This window comes from Amborella trichopoda, chromosome 8, assembly GCF_054954075.1.
Source record: "Amborella trichopoda isolate Santa Cruz 75 chromosome 8, AtrichopodaSantaCruz75HAP2 v2.0, whole genome shotgun sequence".
NCBI lineage: Eukaryota > Viridiplantae > Streptophyta > Magnoliopsida > Amborellales > Amborellaceae > Amborella > Amborella trichopoda.
In genome coordinates this window covers 8,977,924-8,994,238 of record NC_142343.1, presented here as the reverse complement: position 1 = coordinate 8,994,238, position 16,315 = coordinate 8,977,924, and the positions used below count along the sequence as shown (strand labels likewise).

Genomic DNA, 16,315 nt, shown 5'->3' with positions numbered 1-16,315 from the left:
GGATCCGAGTCTCACTTATCGCGTCCTACTTCGACTCGAAAAGGATTTGGAACACTGGATTTAGATGAAACTTTGCATTTAGATAATACAAAGGATGCAGTTTCTGTGAGGCTTAGGTTTTATGAAAACCAAAGTAATGCCTCACCTCGAATCCGCGTCTGAAAAATACTTTGGGCATCGGAAATCCCCTTGATGGCTCTAAAATCGATTTCCAACACTAACCATGAAATTCAAAGTTCAAAAAATAATACAGATCTTACGGATCCGTGAACACTCATTGTCAAGCAAAACGAACGGTCTAGATAATGTGTTACGATATAGAATATTTTTAGGGCTCAAAATCCTAATTGTTTTTCACAAGCACAGTGTTTAAGCCGAGATGGTCGATTTGATGGTTTTTCGATGCCAAAACTACAATTTTCAGTGAGTTATAAGTTGAGGCCTAACTCATTTTGGTGAGGCTGCAGCCTTACCAAACCATTTTTCTATTATAAATAGAAGTCCTGTCACCACCTTCTTAAACACACACAGTCTCCCTCTCTTTCTCCTTCTCAGCCAGCCTTCATCTTTCTCTCTTGTGGGCACTGAACCTCTCTCTCTTTTACTAACTATCTCTTATGCATTTATCTCATTTTTTTGCATCTCTATATGTGCAGGAGAAGATGAGTGACTACTTGCTAGGAGGTTGTTTGCCCAGTGAGATAATGAAAAAGATTTTACTGGCATTGCCTGTGGAATCCATAGGCAGGGCAAGATGTGTGAACAAAGCCTGGCATACTTTGCTCTCCTCTCACTCATTCATTATGATGCATGCACAGAGGAACTTGCAAAGCATGACCATTGTCGCCCTTGAGACTTTAAATGGAAACTTTGATGTGAGAGATCTTTGGTCTCCTACAAATACTCCCATCATAGACTGTGATGATCTCTTCATACTTAGGTCATTGGGCAGCAACTGTGCACCAAGTGAAAGCTTCTGGTGGCCACAGTATGCTGCCATAGCTTCGAGCCAAGGACTCGTCTGTTATTTCATGAAAGATCCTCAGGGAAATATCCTTCGCATTACAAATTTGATTACTGAGAAATATGTGGGCGTTCGAGGACTCAGGTCAGTGTCTCTCTCCCTTCAGACAATATCCATATTGCTTCTCTCTTTCTCATTTAGCTCTTATTATTTTTTTCTTTTTTTTGGGATTTAGTTCTTGTTGATGTTTATATATATATATATATATATATATATATATATATATATATATATATATATATATATATATATATATATATTGGGTAAGTACTTATATTTATTTGTCAATCTGTATATTTCTTTATCCATGGATTGTGTAAAAAAGATGGGGTTTTGGTGTGTCAGCCCATGCACGTTTTCAAAGTGCCCTCTTCTAGAAAAAGAATACAAAAACCATATAGATTTGGTTTTTGGCCCTAGAATCCCAACGGTTGATAATCTCGACCACCATGATCATGAATTACTTTTTGAGCCTAAAAGAGGATTACTTTAAACTTTTTTTTCTTTTTTAAGATAATTCATCACCGTTCATTTTTGCTTTTGTTGTTTGGTCATCATCGGATCTGCTCTATTTTCTTAAAATCATGGATTTAAAGTGAAAATATATCTTGAGTGACTTAGGATATGTTTTCTATTTTTTTTTTGTTTTTTTGAACATAGTGATTTCAAATATATTTCAGATCCTAGATCCAATGAAGATTTTTGAAAGGAGACCTCATTTGGACCTCATCTTAACTTTTTGCATATAACAACCGTGAATAGTCCATAAATGGATATTTGCAGCTTTAGTGGTCCATCTATGTTGGGATGGGTTCAGCCAATATTTCAAAACCTAGATCGGTGAGGTAGATTGTTCATCTATCAAGCAATCCAGATCTGGTTAGGATTAATCTAAATCGATGATCCAAAAAATAAACTAAAATAAAAATATAAAAAATGGGATAGGGATAGGGAGAGAGAGAGAGAGAGAGAGAGAATATGAGATCAGCATACTATTCTAATGACCCATATTGAATCTAGGTCAATCCAATAGTCATGATTGTATTTTGTATTTAAACTTTTATTTTTTCTATAAATCTAAATTACTTGAAATTTTGAACGTCTATTCTTAAACAATAGGCAAATTTAATAAAACTATCAAAAAATAATTCACAAAAACTAAATAGATCAAAAGACCCTAAAAACTTTCATGAGTATTTTGATCAATTTATTTTTGTGAATAATTTTTTAATATTTCTATTATGTGTGCCTTGATGATAAGAATTGATATCCTAAATTTCATGTGAGTTGGATATGTAGAAAAAAAAATAAAAATAAATTATAAAATACAATTGTGATCATCAGATCGATATATATATATATATATATATATATATATATATATATATATATATATATATATATATATATATATATAAGGTCTGGCCCTAACTGATAGCAATAGTAAACAAACAATGAACCTGATTCAATATGGGCTAATCCAATGGCCACGATTGTATTTCAAATTTGAATTTTGGTTTCTCTATAAATTTAGTTCACTTAAAAATTTGAGCTCTAATCATGAAATCAAGATGAACATCATAAAAATGTAAAAAATGTATTTTTCCACAAATAAATTGATCAAAATACCCCAGAAAATTATTGGGGTATTTTCATCAATTTATTTTTATGAATAAGTTTTTTAATATTTTTATTAGGTGAGCCTTGATGAGAAGAGTAGACGCTCCAAATTTCAAGTGCTTTTGATATGTAGAAAACAATATTAGAGTTCAAGTAAGAAATACAATTGTAACTATTAGATCGGCCTAGATGCGATCTGGGCCATTGAGCTTATACTATTCCATCAGTTAATGGGCTAACATTATCTTTTTTCTCTCTCTCTCTCTCTTTATATATATATATATATATATATATATATATATAGGGTGTGGTTTCTATATTGTTGCAACCCTAAATAATCCAATTAAGGTGCACCATGAAATTTTATCATAACATGTAATTTTGGTGTAAGAAATTATTAGGATTACTTGAAAATCTATTTTCATATCTAGTTATTAAATTATAAGTTCCAAAAATAGTTCAAATCAAGTAGATCTACAAACATATGAAAATCTTGAAAATTGGCAATCTAGATAATGTGTAAGATGGACTATGTGCAGAACTCAAAATCTTTTTTTTGTCATATTCATACATCTCTTTGTCGAGATGATCAACTAGAGGATTTTTCAACATTAAAACAGTCTTCTCCAATGGATTTTTGAGGTGCATCCATATTTCTACATTTTAAGGATGCAACATCATATAAACTTCTTTCCATATATATATATATATATATATATATATATATATATATGGGTGTGGTTTCTATAAGGTTGCAACCTTAAACAATCCAATTAAGGCGCACTTCCAAATTTTATCATAACATGTAATTTTGATGTAAAATATTATTGGGATTATCTCAAAATCTATTTTTATATCTAGTTATAAAAATTTAAACTCCAAAAATACTTTAAATCAAGAAGATCTATAAACATATGAAAATCTTGAAATGGACGGTCTAGATAATGTGTTACAAGATATACTATTTTTGGGACTCAAAATATATATATATATTTTTTTCTATATTCATACATATTGTTGTCGAGATGATCGATTAGAGGGTTTTGCAACATTAAAACACCTTTTTCCGATGGATTTTTTAGGTGCATTTGTAATTCTATATTTAAGGTTGTAACCTTATATAAACTTTTTCCACATATATATATATAGAGAGAGAGATGAGATGAGGATATTGAGATGGATGAGTGGCAAGACAATAAGGAATAGAATTTAGAATGAATACATTTGGGACATGATAAGTGTGACACCAATAGATGATAAGATTAGAGAAAAAGATTTAAATAGGTTGGTTATGTGCTGCGCACACCCATTACATTACCTGTTAGGAGATGCGAGTTAGTTCAAGTGGAAGGTGAAAAAAAAACAAGGGATACACCCAAGAGGACATGGTTAGAAGTAATGAGAAAAGATATGTAGACCTATGGCCTTATTGAGCACATGTATGTATGTATGCATGTATGTATCTATAGGTTGCACATGTCATGCCCTTAACTAATTTTTAATATATGTAGAATAACATATATCTAGATTTATATAAGAAAAGTTGAGTATATTTATATAAGAAAAGTTGGGTATATTTATATAAGAAAAGTTGGGCAAAATGTTATAAATAACATATATCTATATTTATATAAGAAAATTTTTAATATATGTAGAATAACATATGTCTATATTTATATAAGAAAAGTTGGGTAAAATGTTATAAATAATGGCTTACATTATTAAAAAAATAAGTTTTCACAATTGAGAATAATTTTAAAATAATAAGGTTAATTTTATATTTTGATTAAGAAGTCATTCTAGAGTACACTTTAATACTCCAGGACTTTTAACAACAAAATTCTCTTATAAATATATAGTTCTATAGCTAAACATATAATACTTAGAAACTATGAAAGTGGAACGTGAATAGAATTAATAAAAGAAAAAAAATATCAAATTCCCATCTCTCTATTTCAAACCTCCTCTCTCTCTCTCTCTCTCTCAAACCCCCAGTGCCTATCTCCATCTCGGCTCCCCTAGTCTTGAAAACCCACTCTCCTCTTTCTCTCTCTCTCACTCACTTTTAAAAGAGCAGACTTCAGCCCTCTTTCTCTGAACCTATGTTATCAATGTTTTCACCTCTTAAACGCATCCCCCCCCCTCTCTCTCTCTTCATCTGTGTGTATGCTTGTGTGTATGACCCATTAATTTAAAATTTTGTAATTTTGTTTTTTACTTTAAATTTTTATTAATTATAATTTATTTAGAATTTATTTTTAAAATAAAATCAATGCCGATTTTTAACTAAATGGTAATTGTGAATTCTAATAAATTCAAAATTTTAATCATCATTGTATTGCAAATCACAACGATTGGTAATTGTGAATTCTAATATATTCAAAAGTTTGTATTATGAATCAGCAACAATTGCTACAATTCAAAACATCTAACGTTTTATGATTCCTGATGTGGCTTTTTATGTACAAATGGTTACCATCAAAGCATTGGTGGATTATTGAAAACATGAACGGTTGTAAGCACTGCTTTATGATTAAAAATAGTTATTATTTTTGTCTATTTAAATATAATATTTTCTCTATTACAAAATTTAAAATGTTGACTAAGATAAGTTTTATAAATTAAATATTTGAGAATTGACCATTTAAATTCTAAAATTTAATTTGTGAAAAATAGTTTATTTCTAGGTTTATTAAAAAAATCTTTAGTAATTTAGTAGTTTAAAAATATGTCCATGAAGTGAAATTACTCTCACTGTAATTAAAAAATATTTTACTGCTCATAAAATTTATCAAATCACATAACATAGTTGATTATAAGAATGTTATTACGAAATCCTTAAGTTATCATAATTGAAATGAGTTTAAAATTTTACTTTTAATATTATAGTTTAAGTAATATATAAATTTGAGAGCTATTTCTTACTCGAGGTAGAGTAAGATTTTTTTTTGATAATCATCATAATCATAATCTTCTCTCAATTATTGGGAGTCGGCTATATGAATTTAGTTCTTCCATTCTTCTCTATCAAGGGCCACACCCTCAGTAAGACCAAAAGTTTTTATATTTTTTCTCACTACTTCTACTTAGGTCTTTTTGGGCATTCCTGTACCATTTTAGAGCATTTCACTTGAACCGAACCGCATCACCTAACTGGTGTTGTATTAGGTCTACGCTGCCTATGGCAACTCTACATAAGTCTACTTTCGCTTATTTTATCACCTATTAAAGCCACACCTAAGTTCTCTCATATGTATTCATTTCAAATTTTATCATTTATTGTCTAGCCACATATCCATCTCAACATCGTAGATGTATATCACTTATTGAGTAAAAATTTGGTTTCAAAACTATCAAATTATGTTATTTTGATAAGCTAAAATAATAAATAAAAATTAACCAGTAATTAATCTAAAATAACAGTAGTTCCCAACTTTTATACAAAACATACTAGTTGTGGATTTTGTTCAATTAAAATGTAATCACCATCATCACGTTAAATTTGTATTATATATATAAGGAAGATACTACAAAAAGTCTATAGGAAAAAATGAACAATGATTTCGCTTACCTTCATCACCGTTCAAAGTTAATCTTCCAGTCACGATTATCCAGTAGTGTTTTATTTTTCATTTTTTTTTAAAAAATCAAAATGACTTGAAATTTAGAGTATGTGTTCATAAAAAACTAGACGAATCTATGAAAAATATCAAAAAAATATTTTATATGAAAAATATTGACCAAAATACCCCTGAAATGTTTCAAGGGTATTTTGATCAATTTAGTTTTCATAAACTATTTTTTTATATTTTTATTAGGTGCACCTCACTATGATGTATACACACTCCAAATTTCAGATCATTCCGATTTGTAGAAAAATAATGAAAAATGAAAAACTACCGAACAATCGTGACCACACGATGAACTTTGGACGGTGATGGGGGTAAGCGAAATCACTGTTCATTGTTGCCTATAGGCTTTACGTAGTGCTTACCATATGCGAAAATAAACAGTGATTTCGTTTACCCCCATCACCGTCCAAAGTTCATCATGCGGTCATGATTGTCTAGTAGTGTTTCATTTTTCAGTTTTTTTTTCTACATATCAGAATGATCTAAAATTTGGAGTGTATATTTATAAAAAATAGGGGAATATTTTAAAAATATATAAAAAATATTTTTAATGAAAAAAATTGACCAAAATATTTCGGGGGTATTTTGGTCAATTTTGTTTTGTGGATAATTTTTTTTATATTTTTATTAGATGCGCCTCAGTAAGAAGTACATAGCTTCAAAATTTCAAGTCATTCCGATTTGTATAAAATAAATGAAAAATAAAACACTACTAGACAATCGTGGCCGCGCGATGAAATTTGGACGGTGATGAGGGTTGGTGAAATCACTATTCATTATCGTCTATAGGTGTTAGGATGAATTTTCATATATATATATATATATATATATATATATAGAAAGAGAGAGAGAGATATGATCGTAGGAGACCCTCATACACCTATGTGTATAGGGCCCCAAATGATCACCATTTAATTTAACACCATTTAATTGCATGAAATCATTGCTCATATATATATATATATATATATATATATATATATATATATATATATATATATATATATATATATATATATATATATATATATATATATATATATATAGGAAAAGTCTTCTCAACGTCTATAGGCGAAAATGAATAGTGATTTTTCCTACCCTCATCACCGTCCAAATTTCATCGTGTGGTCACGATTGTCTGGTTGTATTTCATTTTCAATTTTTTTTCTAGAAATTGGAATAACTTGAAATTTTGAGGGTATGTACATCTTAATGAGGTGCATCTAATAAAAATATAAAAACAAATTAGCCGTAAACAATAATTGACCAAAATACCCCTGAAACATTTCAGGGGTATTTTGGTCAATTGTTTCATGTAAAATATTTTTTTTTATTTTTTTTGAGGATTTTTCTATTTTTGATGAGCATACGTTCCAAATTTCAAGTCATTCCGATTTGTAAAAAATGAAAACGAACAATGAAACACTACTGGACAATTGTGACCACGAGATGAACTTTAGATGGTAATGAGGGAAGGCAAAATTACTGTTCATTTTTATCTATAGGTGTTGCATAGTATTTTTCATATATATATATATATATATATATATATATAACACCTTAAACAATCCGATTAAGGCCCACCTTCAAATTTTATCATATGTAATTTTTGTGAAAATAGTTCTTAGGATTATCTCAAAATCTATTTTCATATCTAATTATGAAATTTTAAACTCCAAAAATTGTTAAAATTAAATAGATCCATAAACATATGAAATTCTTGAAAATGGATGGTCTATGTAATGTATTGCAAGATGCACTATTTATGAGACACAATTTTTTATTTTTTTATTTTTCTTATTCATAGATCTTGATGTCAAGATGATCAATTAAAAGTCTTTTTTTTTTTAAATATTAAAACAACTGTTTTTGATAGATATTTGAAGTGCATATGTAATTCATATATATATATATATATATGTACATATATATATATAAATGGAAAGTATAGAATGAGACCATTTACTTTTGGTACAAGGTGGTCATATTAATCTTGACCATCGGATGTGAAATTTGGTGGCTGCAATTATTCCATTGACCAAGCTCAAATTCAAAAATTTTTTGGTCAAACTTTGTGACACATCCAGGCTATCAAATTTCACACTGGATGGTTGTGAGTAACCACCTTGAATAAAGGGGCCGTCACTTGGTGTGACGGTAAAATCGTCGGGTAGCCATCGCAAAGAGCGCGGGTTCGAGTCCTGCGATCGGCTACTTTGTGCATAAGCCAAACGTTGGGACTGTTTCTAACTACCCTTCTTAGATATATATATATATATATATATATATATATATATATATATATATATATATATATATGAGCAATGATTTCATGCAATTGTTGTATGGTAATATGATGCAACAACCTTAAAAAACCATCTTATGGCCATTTTTTTGATCCAAAATTTGAAATATATACTCTTTTCATTCTAATGATCAATCATAAAAAAAGAAAAAATTGAAAACACAACTTAGAAAGTATTTTTTAGCCCAATTAATATGGGCCATTCATTTTGGTGAGAAGCTTAGATCTTGGCCTTAGAAGGATTTTTCATTTCCAAATTTTTTAAATGGCTTTATTATTATTAGATGAACAATGTTAAAATAGAAAAAATTTATTTTCAGTTTATAAAGGCTAAGATCTTGAAATTCACAAAATGATTGATCTAGATTCATTTGTGGAGGGGACTCATTTTGACCATATCTAGGGTTCAAATTGAATTTTTTTTTTTTTTGGGGATTGATTATTGAGATGAAGAGAGTGTGTGTGTAAAATTTAGCGTCATACAAATACCACAAGCATGGTTTTCTAGAAGTGTCGTTTCATTATACTATGATGCAAATGTTGCATTGGATCATTACTATATATATATATCTATATTGATGAGGTAGCCAAAAATACGTGATAGTCAAGATACGCACTGGACACAACACTCATGTCGGTGTTCACGCAACACTGGTCCGATGAGCCGTTCATCTCTTTCTGTCAATTACATAGCTCCAAACCTTTGGTTCATTCCTCTTGGGTTTGCCATGTATGTATAGATGTGAGCAGGGCTTTTAATGTTGTATTAAATTATTACTACTTTATATAGAAAACATTTGTGAGATGGACATAATAACTGTAAGAAAAAATTCCAAATGGTAATGATAAATGATGGTTTTTTATTTACTTCAAAAAGAACTAAAGAAAGATTACAACTTTTAAAATGAATTTTCTTGTCAGTGTATCCATTTGGAATGCTTTCTATAGATGCTATTTCACCCCTCAACTTTGTTTTATAAGATATTGAGATGTAAGCCATCCACTCATATAGATAGGTGCATAGAAGAAAAATGGGGTGTGCTAATAGGAATCCTCCTTTTTTTTGAACTTCTTCCTTATTTTTCTTAAGTTGTGCAATTTGATTTGTATCATTTTGGTTTAATGCAAAATCATTTCACCTACTTACATTTGTTGATTCTTGACTAGGAACATGGAGCATTTACTAGGGTTCTATTTTGAGCCCGATACTTGCAATTTCAAAATCATGGCCATGTCCCAAAAAGGTGTGTTTTTATATGAATTTTCAACAAATGCATGGAAATCCATTCAACCACAAGTTTCCGGAGAAGATTACTACTACATCACAGAGCACATTGCCCCATGGGCTCCCTATATTGCATGTGCAAAGGGCAAGTGTTACTTCAATTCTGTTTACGATTACAAGCACCTTGTGTTCGACATGGTGAATGAGGAGTGGAAGACCATCATTGATCTCCCAAATGGTGTTTACGGTAGGATCCAAGCATGGGAGGACCGTGTTTATGTTGTCAATCAATGTCTCGAACCAGAAACACTTAGTATTTGGGTACTGGAGGAAGATAGGTGGGTGGAAACGATCAATATCGATGTTCGAAATATCTCTGGTTGGGGTTTCTTCCCTGTGATATTCCACAACGACATGCTCTTTTTAGTGGATCACCCTAAGGTTTTCATATACAGTATTAAGAGTGCTTCTGTGGAAGATGTGATCGATTTGGAAGACAGCTTTGGAAGCCCTCACTTTTTTGCCTACAAGCCCACCCTCTTTCACATCCCAAACCCCGCTTAATTATGAAAACACCGAGTCGTACCAGAGGCCAGATTTCTATTTCTTTCAACTTTAGTTTGAACTCATGTTACTTATTTGTGTGGTTCTTTTGTTGCTAGTTGTGAGTATGTAATGAATCTTAACTTCAATTTAAATTGGAGTAGTTTATTTCACCTTAATGCTTTGGTGATAGCCAACAATTAGTTATGAAGCTCAATATATGGATCTTCTTGGACATAATCAACATATCTGAGATGAATGTACTTGGTACTTTGTTTTTCATTCAAGTGCTTTACTACTTTTCATTTGTTTTCATGTTGTTTTCATGCATCATGTATTCATGTTGGGCTTGGTGGCTATGGCTCTAAAGGGTCATTCTTATTTTCTATCTTTGTGTTCAATGCTAGCATGAGTAACTCACCTCTCAAAACAGTTTTATTAGTGATAAAATGACACATATCCTCATACTTCGCCTCCTTTGCTAATAAGAGCTGTTTTCTATACAATCATAACTCATATTATGAAGCAAATGGACCAACACCAAATACCCTATGAGCTCTTTATATATATATATATAGATAAAAAGCAGTGATTACTTTCTAGTAATTTATAAAAGGTTAAATTTTTTTCCATAAGTTCATTTTCAAAACATAAGAAAATAGATGGATAAAATGTTTATTTTAGTCTATAGCCATTGAATATAATTAATTTAATCTTCAAAGGAAAGCGTAATTATAGGGAAAGTTAAAAAGCTATGATATTTCTATGAGAGCCCAATTCATATGCTATATTAAATTGGAAATTCTATAATATTTTTACTGAATTTTATTATAAAACCCAATACATATGCTACACTTTTGTTTCAGCATGCACTAATATGGTGGCATGGTCGCCCTAGAATCTAAAAATTCCTAAGTGCCATTCAATATTCCAAATCCAAAACCAGATTCTCCTAGTTAATCATAGAATTATGATCTCTCTTTTATCTAGCTTTCATTGTTCTAAATCCAAAATCTCATGCTCCTCATTATCTTAGGAGAAGCATTCCTTAAACATAGCTTTTGCTCTTTCAATTCCAAAATCCCACATGCCTTGCTATGAATGATTTCTTAGATAAAGATTCCTTAATGGCACAAAAGATAATTAATCTTGTTACATAGCATAATTAATTTCTTCATTAAGTTTGGTAATTTTGTAACCTAATAAACTTAGAAGCTCATTTCTCTATCTGTCTAATGTGACATGTTTATATATCTTAATTTGATGAACTTCTAACAAAATTCGAATATATTAGACTTACAAAGAGAGATTTGGAAACAGAAAGAGGGGGAGTTTTATATGATCCCACTATATATATATATATATATATATATATATATATATATATATATATATATATATATATATATATATATATATATATATATATATATATATTTCTAATCTAATCAATAGTTCTATATTTAGATTAGATTGTAAAATTTGATCCAATTTCAAACAGTTGTATCCGCATACACATGCATTAATCCATATATCATCTAGTTACATGGATAATGATGAATAACAACTTTGTTATTTGCATTCCGAGCTACGTTGTTCTCCCTTTCCACTAAACTAAATAGCTATCTTATCTGTATTACAATCTAATGATTGAAATAAATTGAGAGTTAGATATAATAGATAGTTTTCAAATTTAAAATAAAGATGTTTTTTCAAATTTGAGAAAAAGCATATGCAGTAAATTAGAGATAGAGAGTTGTGTTTATAAATTCATGAGATTAGATGTTACAAAAATTAGTGGAGGAATTAATTGCCTTCCCAGTAGAATCCCTTTTCTAGTACTACATCCTTGACGATGCGGTTTTGGATTATGGAACAACAAAATATATATTCAAGAATCCATTATCCATTACCCTAATGTCATATTTATATCATGCAACATGAGGTTTTTGATTTGGAATAATGATAGCTACATCCAAAGAATATACTAGTTGGTTAACAATCGATGGACATAGATGTGCAATGAGAGATCACATAGATGTGCAACATTTAGATATAGATTGAGAGATAGAACAATAACAACATAACAGCATATTCAAATATAAAAAAGGAATTGAAATAAATTTGGACTCCTCACTATTTTGTGAAAATTTATTTCATTTACACAAAGCAACCATAAGGGAATATGAAACATTGAAGCAAACGGTTAATTATAACTCAATAAGCAAAGTCAGAAAATTTGAGTACTTATTATAAGAAATTTGAAAACTGGTCATGAAACTTTTTATAGAATATGTGTTGAAATTTGCTTTAACATTTATATTTTAAAAGCTATTTGAAAAAGAACATAATGAGTCAGGAAAGGACCTACACGAATTGCAAATTCATGATTAAAATACAAAAAATGTAAAACCACTTTTTGTTTTTTTAATGTGCTAATAAGAAAAAAAAAATGAAAATATGGCTAAAGGGAAATAACCATAATTTTTAAAATATTTTTGAATTCATGAAAAAGAATAATGCCTAAATTTTAAATTGTAATTTTTTAAAAAAAATAAATAAAGTTTGTTCTCACTTTTGTAGTGAAGAGATCACAATTATTTTCAAATCTTGAAAATTTTATAGCAAACTTTTTCAAACCAACAAGTGCGCACTCAAAGAAAAGTTTCAATAGCATCCCCTCATTTGGGCAATCTTGTAACCTAGGGATACTCTACCAATCTATCTTTTTTGTTAAACTTGAAATTTGTTTATGATTTTACAGCAATTTGCGTAGGCTTTGAATTTTCATTTTGAGCCTTATACTTGTTCTTTAATGATCTTGGTCATAGATTTCGAAGGGCTTTTCATGTTATATTCTTCCACAAGAAGTAGATATCTGTCAAACGATGTACAATGTGATAAGATAAATACTGTTATATTACACATTACATCGGCCATTGATCACTGGACATCACATGTCCAAGGGTAAGGGTTATACTAGTGACGAGAATCAAAAAGCACACATTGAATTTCATAAGGTGAAAGAGGAGAAAATATTTTTATATAAAAATCATGCACTGTATATTCAAGTGAAGAGAATCGTCATAAAAATCCTGCACGGTATATAATACTTTTTCTTTGAATGTTAGGTTGTTGATTTGAAGTTCATTTCTTGAACTTCTATTTCTAAACAAATAACACATCAAATCTCGAAAATTTTATAACAAAATTGGCGAGTCCTTGTCCCTCAACTCTTTTTTATGGGATATCAGTGAGGTTGAGATTTGTGTAAGGTTCCACATCGAACAATTAAAGTAAAATGCACTTTCAAACTGTCATGAGATGTGATTTTGGTGTCAAAAATTCTTAGGATGGTATACAAATCTATTTCTATTTCGAATTATAAAATTTTAAATTTCAAAAATAGTTCAAATCAAGAGGATTTATAAAAAACATGATAATCTTAAAAATTGACAGTTCAGATAATGTGTTGCAAGATGTATTATTTTTCAGACCTGAAATCTCCTTTTTTTCTCCATATCTATACTTCTTGATATCGAGATGATCAATAGATATTTTTTCAACATCAAAACAACCTTTTTTATTGTACATCCATCTTGCAAAATACCATTATTACCTTCCTCATTAGCTATGCTTGTAGTGCCCCAAATAATCAATTTAAAGCTCCTCATCTTCTAGGGATATCTTCATACGACATATGATTGTCTTGAGTACTAATCCATAAAAGATAATGTTTAAGCATTTCATGATGGGGAATCAAGTTACTTGTATGATACCAAATCTTGTAATTTCTATATTGAAAACATTTATTTATAGCAGGAGATATGTATGAGTAAAAGAAAATCATCCATAATTTTATTTCTATATTAAAAACATTTATGTATAGCAGGAGATATGTATGAGTAAAAGAAAATCATCCATAATTATATTTAAAAGTAACTAATGAGGATCTATAAATACAGATATGAAAAAAAGCAACACATTATTTATTATTACAAATTTGTATTGTACCAAAAAAAATTATTTCGATTTATGAGGTATAGAAATAACTTAAAACTATAATGATTTATAAAAGCTGTTTTCAAACATGAATTTATTTGAAGTTTTCCCATTTAACTATGTGAAGGCAATGCGTCGCATGGGTTTGTACAGGTAATAAACTAAACATTATGTTTCCTAATACAGTTACAACTAGGCATTCTCTTGTTTATTTGGATGATGTTTATTAAGCCTGATTAGTTGTATTTATTTACTTGACTCAATGTAACACTACTCACTCCTAGACTTTGATTGGACTCAAGTCGATTGGACTCGGCTTTTAAGTTTAGACTCTAGATGCAAGTTTTTTTTTGTTGCGAAAAGACTCAGATGATGATGATAATGCACGTTTTTTTCTTGCCAGCTTTTTTACACGCAAAACGTGTTTTGCTAGTGGGCCATGGGATGGCATTTGGACTTCATTTAAGGTGGTTTCCAAACATTCTTTAACTGCACACAGGTGTAAATACAACAAAGATAAAAATGAGACCATTTACTTTGAGTACAAGGACGTCACAATCGCTCTTGTTTGTTGGATATTAAACCGATAGTTGCACATGTATCATTGATTAAACTTAAAATTAAATTTCTTTTATTATTAAACTTTGTAACACAACTCAAGTCATCCAATTTGGAATTTAAGTGCTAGTAGTTATTGTGGCCACCTTATAACAATGGTAAATAGATCATAGTACAAATCTCGTTTCAGTATACGTACCTGAAAATTCAATTGCCTAAACAATGCATTTAAATGTCAAAACTTATATAATGGAAAAGGTGAAACTTATAATAGGCCAAAAAAAAATAAAAATAAAAATAATCATACTTTCACACATGGTTACATTAGAGCACGTATATTATGCTCCTACAAGAGCATACTATACATTTAGTCCCTCTCTCAGATGATCTACTTGGAAAACATTTTTCAACCCAAAAATTTGCGATCCGCTTAAAAATAACTTATAATCATTTTCAAAAGAGAAATTTGAAGTTTAAGTTTTCTAACACTTAGATGTCATTGTGAGAAAATTGGATGGTCTCTGTTCAACCATTGGACATTATTCTTTTCAAACCGATGGAGAGTGCTATTTGGAATTATTAGTTTTAGTTTTTTTATTGAGGTTAGTTTATGACTCGAAAAGAAAAAGATTACATATCCAAAATTGGGTTCCTACAATTAGTCATGTGGAAATCATAGAAACTTGCACTTATTTTTTGGTACAATATTTTCCTTTCTTAAGCCCCACAGTCCTCAAAGGCCTTGAGTATACACGTAGAAGGGCCAAAACCCATCTAACCTACTGCAATTCGCCCCTTGTTTCCCTTGCGGCGATCTTCTCTTGCAGCAACTCTCTCTCTATTTTTGGATTATTGTATCAAAAAATAAATGCAGGTTTTTATAATTTCCATAAATCCTAGACTAAATTTTACATGAGGGACTATATGGACAGTATGCTCCCAAGGGTGCATGAAATCTTCTAACTTTACAATTATTTCATACACATTCCATAAAAAGAACTGATGTAGTTAAGATGAAAATATGACCATAAAAGGATGGAAGAGCTAAAATGGCAAGTGACAGCTCCCCCATTGTATTAATAGAGAACGCACATTCATATTGCTCTAGCAGAGAACCTGGTCATCCTTACCCATTTAGGTTTAGGTTTGCTGTATCAATGCTGGAGCCACTATTTTAAGTCCCAGTGAGCTCACCCTGTGATACTGTACTCGCATTGAATACAGTCCCTTAGTGATCTAATTTGAGTGGAGAAGATTTAAAACTTCTGATTTAGTCTTTTGTGATTCTAATATTTCTGGGGTGTAGTTTGTATAAGATTGCACCCTTAAACAATCAAAGCAATGCACACTTCTAAACTTTGTCCGAGATGTAATTTTAGTGCCAAAAATTATTAGGATGGCCTCAA

At 30.1% G+C, this 16,315-nt stretch overlaps 1 protein-coding gene across 1 annotated transcript; it reads left to right on the top strand.

Annotated features, from left to right (window-relative positions):
* Nucleotides 1-523: 523 nt before the first annotated feature.
* LOC148780769 (uncharacterized) lies at nucleotides 524-10,528 on the top strand. The gene is made up of 3 exons (XM_088874856.1): nucleotides 524-577; nucleotides 657-1,108; nucleotides 9,749-10,528. Exons 2-3 carry the CDS (start codon nucleotides 663-665, stop codon nucleotides 10,368-10,370), a joined length of 1,068 nt encoding a protein of 355 aa, XP_088730982.1. The 5' UTR covers nucleotides 524-577; nucleotides 657-662; the 3' UTR covers nucleotides 10,371-10,528.
* The last annotated feature ends 5,787 nt before the right edge of the window (nucleotides 10,529-16,315 follow it).

What these genes read in the sequence shown, in the direction of transcription:
- LOC148780769 (XM_088874856.1), top strand. Translation starts at nt 663, where the DNA reads ATGAGTGACTACTTGCTAGGAGGTTGTTTGCCCAGTGAGATAATGAAA. An exon ending in GTGGGCGTTCGAGGACTCAG is followed by an intron (nt 1,109 to 9,748) that starts GTCAGTGTCTCT and finishes ATTCTTGACTAG; the next exon opens with GAACATGGAGCATTTACTAG.